Source organism: Aythya ferina, assembly GCF_964211825.1.
Source record: "Aythya ferina genome assembly, chromosome: 26".
Taxonomy (NCBI): domain Eukaryota; kingdom Metazoa; phylum Chordata; class Aves; order Anseriformes; family Anatidae; genus Aythya; species Aythya ferina.
Window position 1 is genome coordinate 2325647 of NC_140324.1, and position 20773 is coordinate 2346419.

General features: G+C 51.6%; 1 protein-coding gene across 1 annotated transcript; it reads right to left on the minus strand.

Moving 5' to 3' along the window:
* Positions 1-932: 932 nt before the first annotated feature.
* Positions 933-20134, minus strand: LOC311423901 (excitatory amino acid transporter 5-like; the record flags this gene model as incomplete). The annotated part of the gene is made up of 11 exons (XM_084498471.1): positions 933-3664; positions 3779-3878; positions 5931-6065; positions 6896-7090; positions 8604-8837; positions 9050-9149; positions 11910-12132; positions 12911-12953; positions 13549-13761; positions 18058-18137; positions 19958-20134. 11 exons carry the CDS (start codon positions 20132-20134, stop codon positions 3527-3529), a joined length of 1638 nt encoding a protein of 545 aa, XP_084354597.1. The 3' UTR covers positions 933-3526.
* Positions 20135-20773: the final 639 nt, after the last annotated feature.

The following is a 20773-nucleotide window of genomic DNA, read 5'->3' on the forward strand; positions in this document are numbered from 1 at the left end:
TTAAATCCTGAAAAAATGTAAAAATGATATAAAATGAAGCTCCATAATCAAAACTCAGGACTATTTTATAAATTCAGAAATGTAAAAATAATCCCTGCTCTAGAAAACAGCTAATAGTGAGAACAGGAGGACAGCCCGTTGTTAAGATCAAGGCAGCCCCATCATGGACTGTAGGAAGAAATTTTCTTGGGTAAGGATTTCACTCAAGCTGAAGGGTCAGACTGATGAAACATTTGACTAAGCTTAGTGTTTATTGTGAGTCACATCCTCAAATTCCCCAAACCCACTGGTGGAATTTATTCCCTCATCAAAGCTCGTGTAGCCAAATAGATGACTTTTATGCCAGGATTTTTGGGAGGTACTGGCATTGCTCTGTATGCCTAAAGTCTTGCTGACATTTTGGGGTTCGATGGATGCCTGCCTGCATTCAGCTTTGGCAAATGAAGGCTGTCGTTCCCTACTGACCAGCTAGAAATGAATAAATGTTCCCCCAGCAGCAGTTTATTGAAAGTACCAGTGGAATTGGGATGGTACCATCCCAAGGACGCCAGAGGCAGTGGGTGCCTTGCTAGCAGCTCAACTCAGGCAGTTAGTAACTGTTTCCTAAATTTATCCACTGTTTATTCCTGTTGGAATGTATTAAGTTGGTTGTGCCTCTTTGCAGCGCTGAAGAGGATGCATTGTCCTTTGCTGCCTGTGGCTTTTCCAGAACAGTATTGATGGCTTCAGGTGGCCATCAGACTTCCGGAAATATTTGAATTATTTTCCCTATTTCATCCTGTTAGAGGGGCACGGACTACATCCACTTTTTTTTTTTTTTTTTAACACTGGTAAAACAATGTCCATGCTGCTGATTTCAGAACTGGAGCTTATCTAATAAAACAGCTATCACCAGATAGCGGGAGATGTTATTGATGTTTGACAAATCATAGTCATAGAATTTCCCAAGCTGGAAGGGACCCATAAGGACCATCGAGTCCAACTCCTGGCACCACACAGGTCTACCCAAAATTTTAGACCATGTGACTAAGTGCACAGTCCAATTGCTTTTTAAATTCAGACAGGCTCGGTGCAGTGACTATGTGCCTGGGGACCCTGTTCCGGTGTGCAACCACCCTCTCAGTGAAGAACCTCTTCCTGATGTCCAGCCTAAACCTCCCCTGCCTCAGCTTGACACCATTCGTGCCAGTCCTATCACTGGTGATTCCAGGCTGAACAGCCCAAGTGCCCTCAGCTGCCCCTCATACGTCTTCCCCTCTAGGCCCTTCACCATCTTCGTCGCCCTCCTCTGGACACTCCAACAGTTTCATGTCTTTCTTCTACTGTGGTGCCCAGAACTGCACACAGTGCTCGAGGTGAGGCCGCACCAGCGCAGAGCAGAGCGGGACAATCACCTCCCTCGACCAACTAGCGATGCCGTGCTTGATGCACCCCAGGACACGATTGGCCCTCCTGGCTGCCAGGGCACACTGCTGGCTCGTATTCAGCTTGCTGTCAACCACAACCCCCAGATCCCTATCTGCGGGGCTGCTCTCCAGCGTCTCATCGCCCAGTCTGTATGTATAGCCAGGGTTGCCCCATCCCAGGTGCAGGACCCAGCACTTGCTTTTGGTAAACTTCATGTGGTTGGTGATCGCCCAGCTCCGATCTGTCCAGATCTGTCTGCAAGGTCTTTCACCCTCAGCCAAGTCCACAACTCCTCCAAGTTTGATGTCATCGGCAAATTTGCTCAAAACACCTTTGAGTCCTACATCCAAATCATTTATAAAAACATTGAAGAGGACTGGCCCTAAAATGGAACCTTGAGGGAACCCAGTAGTGAGCATGGAAACAAATCACAATTCTTGCAGCTTCTGAGGCGAACCATGCAGGTTTCTGCTTACTGTGCCAATTCTAGATGTACCGAGATGTAATACTCAGTTTTGTCAGTAATGATGTGTTCTTTCAGCTGTGGTGAGCATGAGGATGCCCTGCTTTATGTCATTTGGGGTAGGGCTGCAGTGCATGGAGGCAGGGTGCTTCCAAAGCACCCGTTCCTCTGTGCGTAGCTTGGGGCACCCAGCTCTGTGTGGGACTGATCAGGGCACAGGCACCTGCAGCCCACAGCCTCCCTTGTGTTGCAGTGCCTCTGACTGATTTTTTTGTGCCCCAACCTGCTCCAGGGACAGATGAACAGTTTGCAGAGTGCCCCTAATAGACAGCAGTGTTGAGTGTTGGTGGGCATGATGCGACTGTGATTGTGGAGGGGTGACCTGAGAAGCTGCAGGGTTCCCTTGGTTTGGGATGTGAGTTTCTGACCCCACGACTGCCCCTACTGAAGAGGAGTTGGACATTAAATGTATAGGAGGGTACAAAACTAACCTAGGAGCGAAGGGTAAGAAATGCCAAAGTGGACAGCAGTACCTCGAGCTTCATTGTCAGTGATTCTGCCTGGAGATTGCACAAAGTCGCTCGCAGGTGCTGCAAGGGGCTGTGCTGGGCATGCCCCAGGGCCCTGTTAGCTGCTCTCTGGGTCTCCTCTGGCTTTATCTGAGCCTTAGGAGCATTCTCATCAATTTCCCTGTGAGTTGGGCCCAGGGTGTTGCCTTTTGGAGAAACTAAGTAATGTTAGTCTGCATTTAGGCTGCTTCCATGAGCCTCGTGCTGTGGCAGTAATGACAAACCCAGGGGGAAAAGGCATGAGGGGACATTGCAAGAAGCGAACGAATTCAGCAGCATAAATCAGTTGTGTAAAAGGCTTTTGTGGAGAAGGCTGCCCTTGGAAGCCTGTGCTTTAAGGCTGTAATTGGAATGGAAATTTGAACTTGGGAACAGATCCTTAGCTGGGAAAACCAACACGGTTGCAACTGGGTTGGTCAATTAGTTTCACTATAATAAGACAGCCGGTAAAAATACACGTACAGCTGGCCCTTCCGTCCTGGCAGCTGAAATGAATCTCTCTGGCACTGGAAGTGAAATGCTCCAACCAGCTCTTCTCTGTGTAATGGCTGGAAAATCCCGTTATGTTCAGCTTTAATTTTGAGATCTGGACAAAAAATACACATTGGTTTTTAGATGAGAACCTTATATAGTATAGTAATATGTAATATGTTTAGTGTATATATATTAATAAAAAAGATTTAAAAAAATATATTAAAGAAAATAAAGCCTTACAGCATGCAGCCTGGACAGCAGATAAAGGCTGCCGATGTAAGGTGTCCGATTGTTTTCTCATCTCTGTTACTTTCTAATCCAGTCTAGTTTCCACTTCCCAGTACGTGCTCTCCTCCCTAACTTTGGAAGAGAACTGGGCTTGAGAAAATGTGTGGAATAAAACCTTCAAATCCCAGCTGCTTTAGACAGAACAGCCAGTCTAGCCATATCCTCCCGTACAAGCAGCGGGCTCTGCTCATTGGAGAGTCCCAAAGTCTTCAAAGGGTAGAGGATGTTTCTACTTTTTGTGCCAAGTAAGGCCTTCATCTTGCAGAACATCCATATGCGTCAGTTTAGCACCGAGATCCCATCCTGGGCATGGGAATGCTGTGATCTACACTTGACAGATGTTGTAGTGAACTCCTGTCTGATCAAACAAACTTTCTTCAATCAGTTCAATCACGTTGTCTTTGGGATGCAGAAGTGAGGTCTCTGCAGAAGGAAACTTCTCTGTGTTGCTCACTGGATCTTGCTGCAAAAGGAACAAAATGCTGTTTTATTTTCCTAATTGAGTACTTTCCTTGTGTCTGTCTCTAGCCCTGATGATTCCTGTGTTCGCCTGCTCTCCCAGACAAGCTGTACCTACCTTAGGGGGCTTTGGGGCAAAGTCTTTCTCGCAGATGTGTTGTATGATGCCAGCAGCCAGAGCATCTCCGAGGACGTTGGTCATAGTTCGGAATCGGTCCCTAGAAGAGAAAAAGCTGTGAGGCTGCAGTTGGTGGCCACGGCCAGAGTGGCTGTGGTCTTTTATGGCTTTGGAAGGTGAACCCCCATCCCTGACACCTCTACCGTTATTCTTGATAAGAACTAGCTAAGACAAATGGGGTATTGCCCTTGGCCCTGTGCAAATACAGCAAGAAATTGGTACTAGCATCTCATCACACTCATCTCTAGCGTGTAGGGGTGGCTGTACTGCTACCAAAACTGGTGCATCGTGCATTTTTCTTCAAAATCTGCATAAGCCCCCTGAGCCACAAAACTATTTAAGGTGACACTTCGGGATGAAATTGTGTTTGTCCAGCCCTAAGGCGAGTTCTTGTCATGTCAGTAGGAAGTGCCGGCAGTGTTACTGTAGGTGATACTACTGGTGCCCTGTGATGCTCAAAGATGTAGCTGACATTTTGTTCTGATGAAACAACTTCCACCTGAAAAGTTAAACTTCCTGTGAGTGTAAGAATGAGAAAAGCAGCCGTGATACTTGTGCTGTTCCCTCTCTACAGGATGGCTGTGAAGACCAAACCAGCAACCCATGCATCAGTTCCTTAAAAGTCAGTAACTACACTGTATGTTTTTGTCACCTACCTAACTTGCTTCATTTTTTCCATACTACTTTTAAATGCTACATTTCATGAATGCATATGTTATGATAAGTGTTATCAGGCATCGTATTTTGTCTCAACATCAATCTGGTCTTCATCCACCAAGGTGAGGACTACCTCCCTGGAAGACAGACCTTGGCGTTGGATGCAGTCTTTTGAAAATGTCATCCTTACTTTTAGAAACTCCAGTGATGTTTTAGTTCTGGTGACAGATGGCTTGTAAGATGTAAGTTGCCTATTGAATGCAACTTTTTTTTTTTTTTTCCCCACTATTATATCTATTCATGAAGGGGCCCCTAATTTTCTTTTATGATTTAGTGTCACAACCAGCTCATACTTTACCTTTTTACTTTTCTGTTCTGACAATCAGTAAGCATCTCAGATCATTTTTTTTTCCTTTTTGCCTTTTAAACATCTATCCCAACCCTCTTATCTATCCCTAGTCTATCTTTCTGTCCTCTCCTAATTATGAAAAATCCCATGTCTTAGGAATAAAAATGGAAACCTGGATGAGCACATACGCTGCAAATATTTCCAAGTGGTTTATGGTTTGTATCAGTTAATTTTATCCTAAAGATCGTGCTTTTGTCCTAAACAATTTTATGCTTCCACCCCTTCTGTCTCTATTGTTGTTAGCACCCATCTGGCTGGTTTTCATTTCTCCTCGTATGAAGCCAGAGACCTTTCTGCAGCCTCGTTCATCTCGCAGGGAGATGTTCCACCAAAGCAGTGACCACTGTACCTTTCCACACTTACCTGTCCGACAAACCGCTTTCAGTCTCGTGCTGTCCATCCTCCTTTGCTCACAGAATGGACAGCTTGGAGGAGACTGGGACTTGAGGTATTTCTAGGGAATACATCAACTAGCAGCCTTACACGGTAACGTTTATGAAGACAACAATATGTGTCTGCTTCCCTCCTTTTCTACCTCTTGTTATGGAGGAAAGTGGAATCCTTTCCATCTCTTGAAAGTATACATGCATACCTAGATATTTCAATATTTCAGAGGGGGGTTTTGTTTGTTTTTCACTTGAGACCTAGCAAAAATTTGGGGTACAATCTGATAAGGATTTAGATTAAAAAAAAAAAAAAAAAAAGGCGCAAGTTTGTATCTTGCATGGGGTAATTTCATCACTGCTTCTGAGTGCAGTCCCTAAGGAGGCAACAGACTGCAGCGGGCACCTCAGAACAGAAACACCTTAGCTCAAACAATCATTTAAGAGACTTTTACCTGTCATTATCATAGGCTGTTTCAGGAAAATAATGGGAAAACAAGGAATCTTACACTTGGCTCCTGACCTTGTGTGTGATCCCATAACCTCTGTTACCTCTGCTAGAGCTGCTCCAGGAAACCCAAACACGTCCCCACTATCAGCTGCCGCTAGCACCAGCCCACAGCATCACCTCTGGGAGACTTACAGCGCCCAGTCCACGGCCACGATCAGTGTGATGTCAGCGGTCGGCAGCCCCACAGACGTCAGCACGATGACCATCGTGACGAGCCCCGACTGGGGGATCCCAGCCGCCCCTATGCTCGCTGCTGTCGCTGTTATGCTGCAGAGAGAGGAAGGCTGCAGAATTAGTGCCACCAAAAAAGCTGCCTTTTTTTTTTTTTTCTTTGAAGGAATGAGGTGTTGCATAAGTTATATATGTTAATAATAAAAGTAATCACGTCCTCATTATATCATTCTTTATGATATAGTGACAGGACCTGAAACACTTTGTTGGCCAAGAAAGATCACTTCCAGTTATTCTGAAATCTCACTGTAAGGAATTCTGCTTCTCAGGCTCCCATTGCAGTCACCTGCACACTTGTACAATTTGCTTGCCCGTCCTGATCCCCTGTGCCAGTGTCTCCTAGCTCTGTGCTGGAATGGACCAGGGCGAGCTCTGAAAGGTGAGGACAGGCTCCAGCATGGGGGCCACTTGGTTCCTGGGGGCAGCCCCATCCTGGGGGGTTGCAGCTGCAATGCTTTGCCTCCTGCCCTGCTACTGTCCAGGGCCTTGGCTGTGGGCATGCACCTTGTGCTGAAAGCAGCCCTCTGCCTTCCAGCGTAGGCAGCCCCTCCTTGGAATGGCTTCATATTTGAAATTGTACTTATTTTTAGCTAGATGTTTTTTTTTTTTTCCCTTGCTCGTTAAATGAGGGTATTCCTGAAGGAGAATATATTACACCAGTGCACCCCTGTGCTGGTACAGCTCCTCGATGGCGTCACACTGCCCAGGCGTGCTACCCAGCTGGCAGCCCCGCTGTCACCCACTGGCAGGGGCTGATGTGCAGCAGCTGGGGTGGTCTCAGCCAAATAAATGGATAAGGGGTGAGATACTGGTCTAATATCTATAAGAACGGAGAACTAATTTGACTGCTGCAAATAAACATTTACCTTATTGTTATGATTTGTCCCAAGTCCAAGTCGTACTCGTTCACCTGAGCGATAAAGATAGCAGCGACTGCTTCGTACAGCGCCGTGCCGTCCATGTTGATGGTGGCCCCGACCGGCAGGACGAAGCGTGCCACGCGCCTGTCTATCCCGTTGTTTTCCAGAAGACACTTGAGGGTGATGGGCAAGGTTGCTGAGCTGCGGGAGAAGAAACGATAAGTAATTGTTTTCCATGTTGAGCACTCTGCTGTCTGCAGCCTAACAGTATAGAAACATAAGTCCTCCTGGGGTAGTGCAGCAGCACTGTTACACGAATTGCTATGCATTTCTTCATCTGCCTGGGGAATACACAATTAGCCAAGGAGTCAGACACTGTCTGTCATAAGCCTGCAGTACCAACGGAATAAACTCAAAAAATCATTTTGGTGTCTGAAGGCATCACACTACAGAGAGCTTCGTGCATGGGTTCCGTCTGTTTGTTGTAATCCCCGCTCCCCACATTTATCCCACAACACCTGGACATTTGTACGAAGCAGAAGTGCCCACCCCAGCCCCCATGGGGCTCCTTCAGCCCTGGTTCAGCCCCAGTGTGCAGTGGGGAGCATCTGTACCAGTGTCACCCAGTGCTGCCCAGTGCTGCCCAGTACCACCCCACTGAACTTGTGCTCGTTTCTGTCGGGCACACAGATGTGAGCTGTATGGTGGGAATCAGAATAAGGATGGGGAGGAAGAGGACAGAATGAAAGATGGAAAATGAACATGGAAAAGAAGCCGATGGGACTGCGATCAACTCTTCAAGGCAGGCGCTGCTTTTCCAATGTGTGCAGGGTGTATCACAGGCGCCCACAATCCCTAGAGCGGACGGCAGGACGAGGACAAAGCTCTCCCACCAGCCCCTACACAACAGCCCCTCAGCTTGCATGCTGGCTGGAGAGCAGCAGCTGCTCGTGGCAGCCCATCTCTGCAGGGAAAGGTCCCAGCATGGTGCTGGTGCTGCAGGAATCCCATGTCGACCTTGGGGTTTTGCCAGGACCCTGTGCCTGGCAGGACGATGGTGGCTACAGGAGATGCTTCCGAGGGAAACAGCAGCAAGAGCCGATGGAAACAGGGATGGGGTCCCCCATGCAGGACGAGAGAGGGTTGTCTACAGCAGTGTGCAGAGACAGGGGAAAGGGCAGGGAGGGACGGTCCTCTATGGTTTTACTGAGCTCGTGTACAGCACTGATGCCAGGGAGGGCAGGAAAACTTCACTTGGTCTAATGCTTTCTGAGAAAATATTCTGGTTTGTGTGTCTTTCAGAAAGGATGGTAGTTTCTGATGTACATTTTCTTCATTGTTTCAAAGAATATTTTGCAATAAAAATTAAAGATATAAAAATTATTTACAATTATAAAACCTTATCAAAATAGACAAAACTTTCCTTTGGAGGAGCGTGGTATACACAGGAGTTGACTGAGGTTTTCAGTAAAGTATCCAGAAGTCTTTTTGATGTTTTCAATTAAAATCCAAACTCATAACCATGCACTGCTTTATAAAGCACCTACAGAAGCCCTGTTCTGTGTTTTCGAATAGTGCTGGAGCATGATTTCTCTTTTATGTGTTAATTGCATCTATTCTGCAGTGTGGCCAGCCGTATGCGCAGCCGGGTCTCCCACAGCTAAGCCAGAGCCCTTCCCAGCTGTACCGGCAAATTTTGGCCATGCTTTCTTACCTGGAGGATGTAGCTAAGGCAATCAGCAAGGCTTGCAGTATTCCCTTGATGAAAACAAAGGGGTTTTTCTTGGTGATGAGCATAAAAAGCAGAGGTAAGAGAAAAAGTCCATGGATGACCAGCCCTGACACTACTGTAATGGCGTATAGTCCCAGCTTCTGTCCTATAACTGAGGGATCTTCCATCTCCAGGATCTTTCCAGCAATGAGAAATACAATGCCAAAGGGGAAGTACCTGCAAAGAATAAGCATGAGTACTTATTTATGGGGATCAAGCAATTATTGAAGCACTACACCACGGTCATTACATTATTTGGTACTCTATGATGCAGTCACACTAAAAATAAGTACAGTGCTTGCAGTAGATATTTGTAGACATATGTATGGCTGGCACCATCATTAACTAGCAGGTAAGAAAAGAACTGAATTGATCAAAAACAGATTTACCAGACTGCCATCGAGACAATTTTCATAACTGCTTCATTCAGACACTGGCACACGTTAACTAGCGGGGCTCCTCGCTCACCCATTTTCCCCAAGAGGAGTCCTGCAACCAAACACAGTGATTTGTATTACTGAGCAGTACCAAAGGAGCAGCGTGCAATGCACCGAGTTTCTTGAGGGTAGTCACTGGAAGAGTCACTTCTAGAGGGGGACGAGCTGTCTTTTGGCTGCTCTTTGGTAATACTAGGATGATCTAGTTCCTGAAACAAACAGAAGTGCTTGGATTTGCCCAATGCCCACAGACGGCTTTGCCACCTGCCCACAGGTTGTACTGCAATGGTGACAGTGCCTGCATTAGTGTTAGGTAGGGAAGTATCCAGCCATGCTTGGATACGGGAATTAAGCCATCTGCCTTAATTCTGCTGCTTCTTTTGATGTTGCCTTAACACAATTCCCAGTCTAATTTTCAGTTGTAGGAATACTGGAGCATAAATACTTAATGGTTAGATAGGTTCTGGCATGCCTTTCTGGTCTGCCAGCACCAAATTAGCCTGTGCTCAATCCCATTGTTTTCACTGCTGAGGAGGTTTCAGGAAAACAAAACCGAGCCTGAGTATTTGCCCATCTGGATTCCAGCCTGGTGCATACACTCGGTGTATGAGCTGAAATTTCTTCCGCAGCACTGTAGAAGTGTCTGCTTCGACTTGGAAAAGAAGAGTATAGTCAGCATCTTGTCCTGTCCCTCTCATCCTTCTTCAGTCTTCAGGGCTGAGGACTCCCAGAGACCTGGTGCATTTAGTTGGAACTCTGGCCAGCTAACATCTTGCTCCAAAAAACAAATGAGAAATGGTCATCTTTGCCCAGCCTTGAGAAATGAGACGAGGCTGGACGTGTCATTCTTGGCTCCTTGGCTACTCGCCCAGTGTTTGGTGGTCATAGCAGCTGCCTTAAGTCAGTTTCTCTGTGTCCTGCAGAGGGCTGCCATGAAGAAGATCACCCCAGCACGTAACCAATTTATTTCAAGTAACTTTAAATCTCTGCCCTTTCCTTGATTTCAGAGGCACCAGAGTGGACTCTGAGGATGCTTCTGAGGAAGCCACTGGAGCTACGCTGCCTGCGTGGGGTTCCTCGTGGCACCACAGGGCAGTGGGCCAAAGCAGCAGGCCTCAAGGGCACCAGAAGAAGTGATGAGAGCACATCTTAGGGTCCCGCACCTTGCTCTGGTGCCCCTGGCGTGCTGTGCTTCGCCTCTGTGCTGCAGTTTGTGTGCATGGCTGCTCCTGATGGCCAGCAGCCACAGTCTCATGAAATGCCTGATTTTGAGATGGACACAAATGGCATTTGCTGAGATCTCACCTGGCCTTCTCCCCACTGTTGTGAGGAGGAGCAGGGCTTTGTTTCCTTCCAAAGGGGCTCCAACATCACAGGGCCATGGCCAGGCCCTCCCTGCCTGCTCTGCTTTCTGCTGGGCAAACCCTACTCGTGCGGCCCCTCGTGGGCGCTTCCCACCAGGCCCCGCTGCAGGTGCTGAGCTGCAGCTCTGCAGAGCTCTAATCCCTCCCAGGCCAGATCCGGATGGGTGCAGTTGGGTGGCCGGGGCCAGCCCAGGTGATCTCCGAGCCCTAACGCAGCGCTGATCCTTACCCACACCAGCAGGGCAGCGGGCGGTAATCCCAGGGGCAGAAAAAGCAGCTTCTGGTCACCCGCTGTGCTGGGCCTGAGGAGGACATGTGTCCCAAGACACGTTCCCCAAGCACCGGCGTGAAGGCAGAGCTCTGCCGATGGCGCTGGTCTCTGGGGCAGGAGGGATCTCTTGGGATGGAGGCGCTCCTGGCGGGTTTGTCTCTGCCCAGCCTCCCTTTGGCCACCTCCTGCAGGCACCCAGCATGTCGCAGCCTCACAAACTGCCCGGCCTCTGCCCTGAGGCAGTTTGGGGGGCTCCAGCACCGCTCTCCTGCGCTGCCTCCACACCCCAAATCCTCTAAGTGGCTTTTTGGATACTTACACACACTAAATTCAGGCTCCTCGCCCTCACCTCTTAATCTAGGTGTAATCCTGCCCCCACGCTGATCTCCTTGCCTCCTACTCCTTTCCCTTCTGGTTCCTCCTTTCCTCCTTTCTCACTCAGCTTTGCACCCACTTCATGCTCTGAGTCAGCTCCAGGTTCCTCCCCCTGTGACTTTCTCCCCTTTAAGCTTTCTTCCTCCCCATCCCTTTCACATGTTCCCCCCCATCCAACCTCTTCTTCTTTCCTTAATTCGTTACCAAACGCCTTGTCCATGTTGCATTGCAAGCTGCTCAGCGCAGGGAGCTTTCTCACCCTCTTCACAAAGTGCTCGTAGAAATTTCCACACGTCTGTGGCAGGCACCAGGTTTGACTCCTGCCTGCTCAGGGAGTTTGAGCGCCGCCAGCACAGGGGGTTTGGACCTTCACTACTACACTGTTTCCCACATAGGGTCTGCAGAAGTTACCGCTCACTTTAGCAGACTTCATAAGAAGGCTCCTGCAGTTCACGTTATGATTCAGAAACCTCAGGCTCTGAGGGCTCCTAGGGAAATTCTGGGGTCCTCCTGATCCTCCAGGCTGATCTGCGCATAACAAGCAGTTGTAACACCTTTTGCAAGCTCCGTTGCTGACATTACTGGTGGGAGATGGTGTTACAAACTGCCTGCCATGCCCGGTTTCCCAAGGACCTGAGCAGCTGGAGCTAAAACGACTGGTCCTGTGCCTCTGAGCATCCCTGCCTTGATTTACAGCACGGGGGCTGCAGCAGTTGCTGCTCTGGGTTGCAGCCACCATTGAGTAGCCTGGTGAGCGTGGCCAGGGAGCAGCACAAAGCCCAGTTCTCTGTTTAGCAGGTACCTATGGTTGCTGAGAAGATAACGATCCCCAGGACGTTCATTTCATTGCTGGTCCCAGGCAGGGTCCTGTAGGTCATCTCAGGAGACGGCGTCAGCTCGAGAAACACGGGGTGATGAATTTCAGGGTTTTCATCATCAGGTGCAAAGTAAATAAAACTGAGCGATTTCCCTGGGATCTTTGGAAATCCTGGGGACTTCACCACTGGGACAAGGACAGTTCGATACTGCAACAAAAGCAAAGCAGAGAGGTTAATGTCCTGTTGGCAGCAAACTCCACATTGCTCTGAACACAGACTCAAAGCCACCACTGGGCCAAGTGGTGCTGCAGGCTCAAGGTTTGGTTTTCGGGCATTAAATTGATGAGAAGAAGAGAAGCAAGAAACAAGCAAGAGAAACTGAGCACAGCCATCCTCCAGGGCTTCACTTCCTTGGGCACACACATGGCATTTGAGTCCTGTCCCTGCAGGATCCCAGTGCAGGACTGGATAAGGAAGCACTGTAATGCCCATAAAGGGGTCCCTTTGGCTCTGTGCCCCTCCTGGGAGCCCCAAAGACACTTTCCCAACATCATGAGTGTGCTGTCCTACCCTGCGCCATGCCCATCGCCTCCCCTGTCTTCTCCTTCGACCACCCCAACCTTTCCACCCAGCTTTCTGTCCCACTGTGTGCCAGCTCTGCACTGCTCCTGATCCTGGAGCTGGCACTGGGGAGCTGCTGCACAGTGGTGGGGTCCCTGAAGTCCCTGGGGTCCAAGCATCATATTGCTTTTGTGGAGAAGCCCTTCAGCACAGGGTGTCCCTGTGCCTGTGTCCCCCACCAGTCTCCTCTGCTCCGTGTGCACCCTGGGGTGAGCAGAAAGTGGCCAGGGAGCAGGCAGGGAGGGAGGGGATGGAGGGAGGGGAAGGGGCTCATGTCCAGGCTGTGGCTGGGGGAGAGCAGCCCCGCCAAACCCAGCACCATCCCAATCTCTCCGGAGCTTGAGCTGGGGCCGGGTGGGCTCACCTGCTGGAATGAAGCTTCGATCAGGTTGGAAGGAAACATGTTTCTGTAAGAGAGCAATCATGCAGGGGTTAAAGCACGCGGTGAGCTGGAGGGAGCCCAGGCAGCCCCCCCTGATGGGTGAGAGGCCAGCAGGAGGACTGCTATGGCCCCCACCCTCTGGATGTCCTCCTGCAAGCTGTGGGGGAAGAGGGGCTGGAAGGTGAATGAAGAGCGGGACTGAGCCACACAAACTGGACTCATCAAAAGCCAGAAGCTGCGAAGGACCCCGGCCCTCTCCAGCCCCCTGCTCAGACCAAGACCAAGTGGGTGCAGGATGCTTGGAGCCCTCTTTGCCAACATCTCTGAGAAGCCGGAGCAGTGCTGGGAGGAGCTGTGCCAGCCCTGAGGTGAGCAGTGGGGCTGCTGGAGTAGCTGTGGGCATAAGCAAGCCCCTGGGTGTGTGCAGGATGCACCCATGGGGAGGAGGCACCCTTGGGAGCAGGGAGCCCGCTCTGCGTGGTCAGCACGGCAGCAGCTCTCCCATTTCCCCTCAGATCTCAGTATCCCCTGGGAAATCACAGCCCTGGGGGCAGATCTTGTTTGTGGAGCACCATCCAAGGTGCTAAGCCCCAGGCTCCCCCTGAAATCCCACCAGGTACCTGATCAGATCCAGCAACGCGTCGGCGGAGCTGAGCACCACTTTCCCCACAGAATAGTCCTCCTTCTGGGCAGCTGCGCCAGGGTGGATGCTGACCACGAGGATGATCCCGGTGGTCACCGCCATGAAGGTCGTCCAAAGGTAGTAGGTGATGGTGATCACCCCCATCTTCCCGCAGGCCCTCGAGTCCATGGTGGCCAGCCCAGACATGAGGCTGCACCAGAAAAAATCGTGGTCAGCATCTGCCCCCAAAGCTGCACGAGATGCACCCAGTGGGCAAAGTCTCCAACCTGTGAGAAGTTTCCACTGATTTTATTTTTTTTTGATGGATGCTCAGGGGCATCACAGGGCTCCTGCATGTTCAGGTGCCTGCATGGTGGCTCCCCAGGGGATCTTGCTCCCAGGGCAAGCTTGTGGCAGCCTGGGGGGTGCTGTGAAGGGCAGGACAGAGCTACAGGTCCCTTCTCAAGGTCTGGCCATGCCTTCTGTCTTCACCAAGGGATAGCAAGTACATATCCTTATGTTCTGATGGTGAATAACTAACACTGCTCTGGTTAGTGTGATACTGTGGGATCCACCCAAGGGTACTGAGGGAACTGGCAGAGGAGCTGGCCAAGCCGCTGTCCATCATTTATCAACAGTCCTGGCTATCGGGGGAGGTCCCAATCGACTGGCGGCTAGCAAACGTGACGCCCATCTACAAGAAGGGCCGGAGGGCAGACCCAGGAAACTACAGGCCTGTCAGTTTGACCTCAGTGCCAGGAAAGCTCATGGAGCAGATCCTCCTGAGAGTCATCATGCAGCACTTGAAGGGGAAGCAGGCGATCAGGCCCAGTCAGCATGGCTTTATGAAAGGCAGGTCATGCTTGACGAACCTGATCTCCTTCTATGACAGAGTGACGCGCTGGGTGGATGAGGGAAAGGCTGTGGATGTGGTCTACCTTGACTTCAGCAAGGCTTTTGACACCGTCTCCCACAGCATTCTCCTCAAGAAACTGGCTGCTCTTGGCTTGGACTGGCGCACGCTTCGTTGGGTTAGAAACTGGCTGGATAGCCGGGCCCAAAGAGTCGTGGTGAATGGAGCCAAGTCCAGTTGGAGGCCAGTCACTAGTGGCGTCCCCCAGGGCTCGGTGCTGGGGCCGGTCCTCTTTAATATCTTCATCGATGATCTGGACGAGGGCATCGAGTGCACCCTCAGTAAGTTCGCAGATGACACCAAGTTAGGTGCGTGTGTCGATCTGCTTGAGGGTAGGAAGGCTCTGCAGGAGGATCTGGATAGGCTGGACCGATGGGCTGAGGTCAACTGCATGAAGTTCAACAAGGCCAAGTGCCGGGTCCTGCACCTGGGGCGCAATAACCCCAAGCAGAGCTACAGGCTGGGAGAGGAATGGTTGGAAAGCTGCCAGGCAGAGAAGGACCTGGGAGTGATGGTGGACAGTCGGCTGAATATGAGCCAGCAGTGTGCTCAGGTGGCCAAGAAGGCCAACGGCATCCTGGCTTGTATCAGGAACAGTGTGACCAGCAGGGCTAGGGAGGTGATCGTCCCCCTGTACTCAGCTCTGGTGAGGCCGCACCTCGAGTACTGTGTTCAGTTTTGGGCCCCTCGCTACAAGAAGGACATCGAGGTGCTTGAGCGGGTGCAGAGAAGGGCGACGAAGCTGGTGAGGGGCCTGGAGAACAAGTCCTACGAGGAGCGGCTGAGGGAGCTGGGCTTGTTCAGCCTGGAGAAGAGGAGGCTCAGGGGCGACCTTATCGCTCTTTTTAGGTACCTCAAGGGAGGCTGTAGCGAGGTGGGGGTTGGCCTGTTCTCCCACGTGCCTGGTGACAGGACGAGGGGGAATGGGCTTAAGTTGAGCCAGGGGAGTTTTAGGTTAGATGTTAGGAAGAACTTCTTTACAGAAAGGGTTGTGAGGCATTGGAACAGGCTGCCCAGGGAAGTGGTGGAGTCACCATCCCTGGAAGTCTTCAAAAGACGTTTAGATGTAGAGCTTAGGGATATGGTTTAGTGGAGGGCTGTTAGCGTTAGGTTGGAGGTTGGACTCGATGACCTTGAGGTCTCTTCCAACCTAGAAAATTCTGTGATTCTGTGATTCTGTTCTCTAAAACCTCTGGCACACAGTGCTGCTATCACAGAATCATAGAATCATAGAAGCATAGAATATCCCAAGTTGGAAGGGACCCATAAGGATCATCGAGTCCAACCCCTGGCACCACACAGGTCTACCCAAAATTTTAGACCACATGACTAAGTACACAGTCCAATCGCTTCTTAAACTCCACAGGCTTGGTGCAGTGACTGCTTCCCCGGGGAGCCTGCTCCAGTGTGCGACCACCCTCTCAGTGAAGAACCTCTTCCTGATGTCCAGCCTAAATCTCCCCTGCCTCAGCTTGACACCATGTTATGGGGTGTCAATGTCAGCTGCGAAGAAAGGTGTAAAACAAGGCGGGGTTGGAGCCCACTCCCCCAGGCAAAGAACCACAGGTTCAGACCTCACGTACATGTAAGCTTTCCTAAGAGCTAGCCAGTAAGCTACTTTTGAACAAAACTGGACTAAAAATAGAGAGGGTATTACGGGCTGTGCCAGCAGGCTGTTGGTGGGGACATCAAATGGGAGCATGTGGGGGCTGCAGTGTGTCACCCCCCCAGACATGCAGAGCTCCTGACCTCTGGTTTTCCTTGCTCTATCTCTCCTGGGACACTGCAGAGCCCCAGGAGATGCGGGGTAGGGATGGGGGCAGCAGGGTCAGTGCTGCCCTTGGGGACACGGCAGGGACAGGTGATTGAGGGAGCACAGATCCCCTCCTGCAGCCTCGTGCCTGGGAGGAGAGAGGCTCTGGGAAGCTGAGGAGAGGCCACAAAGGTGAGGCGGAGGCGGGTGAAGCTTTCTGACGTGAGGAGCTCCAAATCTGAGTGCCAAGCCGGGCAAATCCCTCCCCAGCACAAGCCTGGTCCCTGTGGGATGGTGCACGGAGGGGTGCAGCCACTTCACCATCACGCAGTAATTAAATGAGAAAAATCCTAGTTGGGTTCAGCTTGCAGGAAATGTGCTGCGGGTGTTTTGCAGATGCCCAGACCCCCATGGGCAGCATGGCTGTTTTTGGGACAGGCCCTGGGCCCCAACAGCATTTGGCTGCAGGGAGCACTGGGAGCACCTCAAGAGACCCTGGCAGTGTGTCGGTAAGGGGGTGGATGCTGGGGCGAAACAGAAAGCAGCCCTATGGGGGCTGATGGCAAAAACACCGAGCTTGGCAAGGAAGGTGATCACGCTGCTCCCAAAAATAAACCAGAGGCAAACCAGGCAGCAAGAGAACTGAAAAACAACAGAGCAGTGAGACATCGGCAAGGGGATGAAAGTGAATTGGGTATTTCTGGTGACCATGTGCCGGTGATCATTTAAAATATGTGACTCTACCTCAGCTTTTTAAGGGCTCGCTTAGGGTTAAATGTGGCTCTGTTGCTTATTTCTCGATTCGGATGGGCTGATGAAAGTGGGATTTGCAAACATGACATGCAACAGTGATGACACTTCTGGTTCTTAACTGAACTGTCTCAAAATCCTCTAAACAAGGAAATCTGCTTTCAGTTTAAACCTCTGCCCAGCAGCAGCAGCCTGTGGCTGGTCCCACACTGCCAGCTGGATGGGCACAAAAAGGAAGCAAAACCCCAGACCAGTGCAGTATGTACCAAATCCAGGTCAGGGCCAATGCACCTCATTCCTCCAGCAAATTCAGTGCCTGCAGCCTGCCTGACACACAGACAGCCTCACCATGTGCTCTCAGTCCTAGCCACTGAGAAGTCCATGAGAGCAGCACCTCAGGACTCCTTAAAGCCTTCTCCAGCCACTTCCTAGTGTCTTTGACCCTGAAGCCGGGACTGGACATTTTGATCTTCATTCTGCTGTGTGCTTTGCTGGTGGTTTTCTGCATGAAAAGCAAAGGAAATTACCCCACCCCACCCCCCAGTAGTGTTTTCCAGCTCTCTCTAATGAGCATCTCTAATTAAAGGCAGCCCAGGCACAAGTGCAGAAATAACAACCCCTCCATTTCACACAGCCGCTCACAAAGCTGGACAAAACCATTACCCCCCTCTCTGATTTGGATCATTACACTTCAGAAAAGTTTACAGGATTTAGGTTTTTCGGCTGGAACATATTCAAAACAAATTTTCAGCATTTTTTTCTGTTGGCAATGTCATTGCTGGAGTACCTGGGGCTCACCCTGGCAGGGAAGTAACCACTGCACTCAGGATGATCACTGTAAGGAAAGCAAAGTAAAGGCAAAAACCAAACAAACCAAATCAAAACCTCCTCCCCTGAGCTCAGGGCCTGTCCTAGTCCATCACTAGGAGATTATGGGGTTCGATGGACACCAAGCTAGGGATGCTGCCTGGGTGCTGGCTGTTTGGTGTGGGGTTATTCTCACCCTGGGCAGTTTTGAGCCCTGTCTCATGGTGCGTTCTCCTCAATGTGACACAGAGATGGCACTTCAGAAGCAGAAGATGATGTCTTACCTGGAGGTGATCAAGGGTAGGATCAGCATCTTCAACATCCTCATGAGGAGCTCTCCAGGAAAGGAAAAGTACTGCTTCTCCTGCACAGAGAGCAGAGCTGGTGTGTCAGCTGGGAGCTGAGAAGTGGATGCTGACCTCAGGTTAAGGGCTCAAACCTGACATTTTTTTTTTTTTTTTCCTAATAGGACACAGCTTTGAGCTTGGCTCCCAACCTGTGGTTGCTGAGACACAGTTTCCTTGGCTGACCCTTACCAGAGCTGGGCTGGGGCCAAGAAATATGGGCTACAAGTGGGAAACCTGGCTGTGAGCTGGAGCTGGGTGTGTGCAGCTGCTCCCTTCCCTAAAGCATCTTTGGACCCACCACCCTCTAGGGAATGGCCTCCATGGCCCTGCTGCTGGCTTGTGCCCGGTGCTGCTCCTTGTTGGGCAGCAGAGACTCAGCAGTGACCCGAAGCCTCCAGGTGCAACCTGGTGCCCACCCTCCCTACCTCCTTCCATCCATCTGCCAGCCAGCCGTCCCTCCATGATCCGTCTGTCCCTCCAGCTGTCCGTCCATCCACCATCCCTCCACCCACCACCCTCCTGGACACTCAGCAAGTTCCTTCCATGCCTCCCTCCCTCCTCCATCAGCCCATCCACCACTGTCCATCCTCCACCCAACCTTCCCCCCCGGCCCCCAGCTTTTCACTGCACCGCCCTGGAGACGTCAGGGAAAGGTCTGAGGTGGCCGAAGCCAAATGTGTGCTTCCACTGCTCCAAAGGTCTGAGCACCACTGAGCTTTGGGGGATGCCAAGGCAAACTGTGGACCCAGGAGCCCCGTCCTGACATCCCTGCGTGGCCCAACCTTGGCTGAGCTCCACGTAGCGTGGGGACAGAAGGGTGCAGGAAGGAGCCCCAGAACCAAGGAGCGTCCCCTTTTCACTGGGTTTTCCAGCCCTGTGACACTTCCCCTTTTGGGGAAGGAAGCAGGGAATGGTTGCTTCATCTGCGGCATGGAGGCTGGGCCAAAAGTCCCTAACAGGGAGAACTGGGCAGCAGCAACGGGGCTGGGGCAGGACAAGGGGCAGGACCCCGGGTGGGTGCAGGCCCCGTGGGAGGCCGTGGGGTGCTTGTGGCCATGTGCACTGGGACGCAGCGGGATTACACCCCACTGCCATTAAGTAAGGAGATCATCCTCGCTCAGGGCAGTGATGCTGCAGTCCGTAATTGAAGTGACAAGCCCCTGCTAAATCCTTGTAGGTTACGCAGGGATGTTCCAGCATCAGCCGAGCTCACTGAAGCCGGGATCCCGCTGAGCATCCTGCCTCCCATGGCTCAGCCAGGCCGGCCCCACATCGGGCTGAACTACGGCTGAGATGATCGATGCCATTAAAGCCACTGGGATTTCACTGCAGTGACATTTAACAGGGCAGCGCTCCTGGAAAGCGCTGGGTGATGGCAATTGCTGGAAGCCCCCAGGCTCTCAGCAACCCCTGAGTGGTTTTTGCTGGATCTTCTCCAGAGCGTGGACCTGGGCTTTGCTTTGAGCATCTGCAGGGAGAGGCAGCAGAAGCTCGGCCCCGGGATGCCAGCACTGCTGCTTTGTGTTTTAGGCTGTTCCCAACCCCTGGGGGCAGTGGGGCAGGAGCCCCCCGCCTTCCCATCCCCATTCCTCCTGCAGGATCCTGCAGCCTGACAGGGTCTGGCCCTGAGCCCCCACTCCCAGCAGAGGGTGACAAGATTTGTCCTGCAGCTTTTGGGCAAAATATAAATAAATAAATAAAAGGCAAGCCACAGACAGAAACCATCCAGAATGTCCTTTCTTGGGCTGAAGCCTTTGCTTTTGTGGCCGTGCCCCTCTGCGGCTGCCCCGACTGCCAATCCTACTCCCTCGCTCCCATCCCATCCCCAGCACCTTACCAGCTCCGTCAGCTCCAGCGCCCGCAGCAGGAAGCCCAGGAGGCAGCCGGTGGCGACCGACAGCATCGACAGGGTGAGGAGGCCATTTTTGCTCCAGAAAGTCCGCACCCCCTTCCAGAGGCGCATGGAGCTCACGGAAAGAGAGGCCAGCAGAGCTTTCCGGATGCGATCCCACATGGTCCCGCTCAGCCGTGCCCCTGGGAGCAGCCCCCGGCACCATGCATCGCTCCGGGCGTCGGAGCCCTGCCCTTTGCCGGCTGTGCCGGGTGGTTAATCCCCAGCGCCAAGAGCCGTGCTGCTACCGGGGAGCCTTTCCCATAATGGAAAGTGACGTCTTCAACTGGGTAATCTGGACTGGGCTTTCTGCGAGCGCCTTGTGCCGATCCCAGCCGAGTTAACCCTTCCTGCTGCTCCCACCCTAATGGATCGGGGCTACACGCTGTGGACTGGGAGCAGGGACACAATGGGGGAGCTCCCTTCCATAGCAGCTCATGATCCAGGAGGATCTGGGTCCTGGGTCCTGCTGAGCCCATCAGAGGCTGCTGCAATGTTTGGGCTCCCACCGGCTGTGAGTGCATCCCCATCCCACCCCACATCTGCGTCAGTGCAAGGGCTTCTCTAGAGCAGAGCTTGCCAAGGACTTTTCCAAAACCATTAATAAGCTCATCCAAGGATTTCCAGTGGTGGTCTGAACAGTTCGGCACCCCAGCATATCGATGGATGGTGCTAAAGGGACCCAAAGGAATATCTGTCCCAACAGATGCAGCAACCCTGCCCCAGCTCTGAAAGGAAGCTGCCCTGCAGGCCATGGGCTGC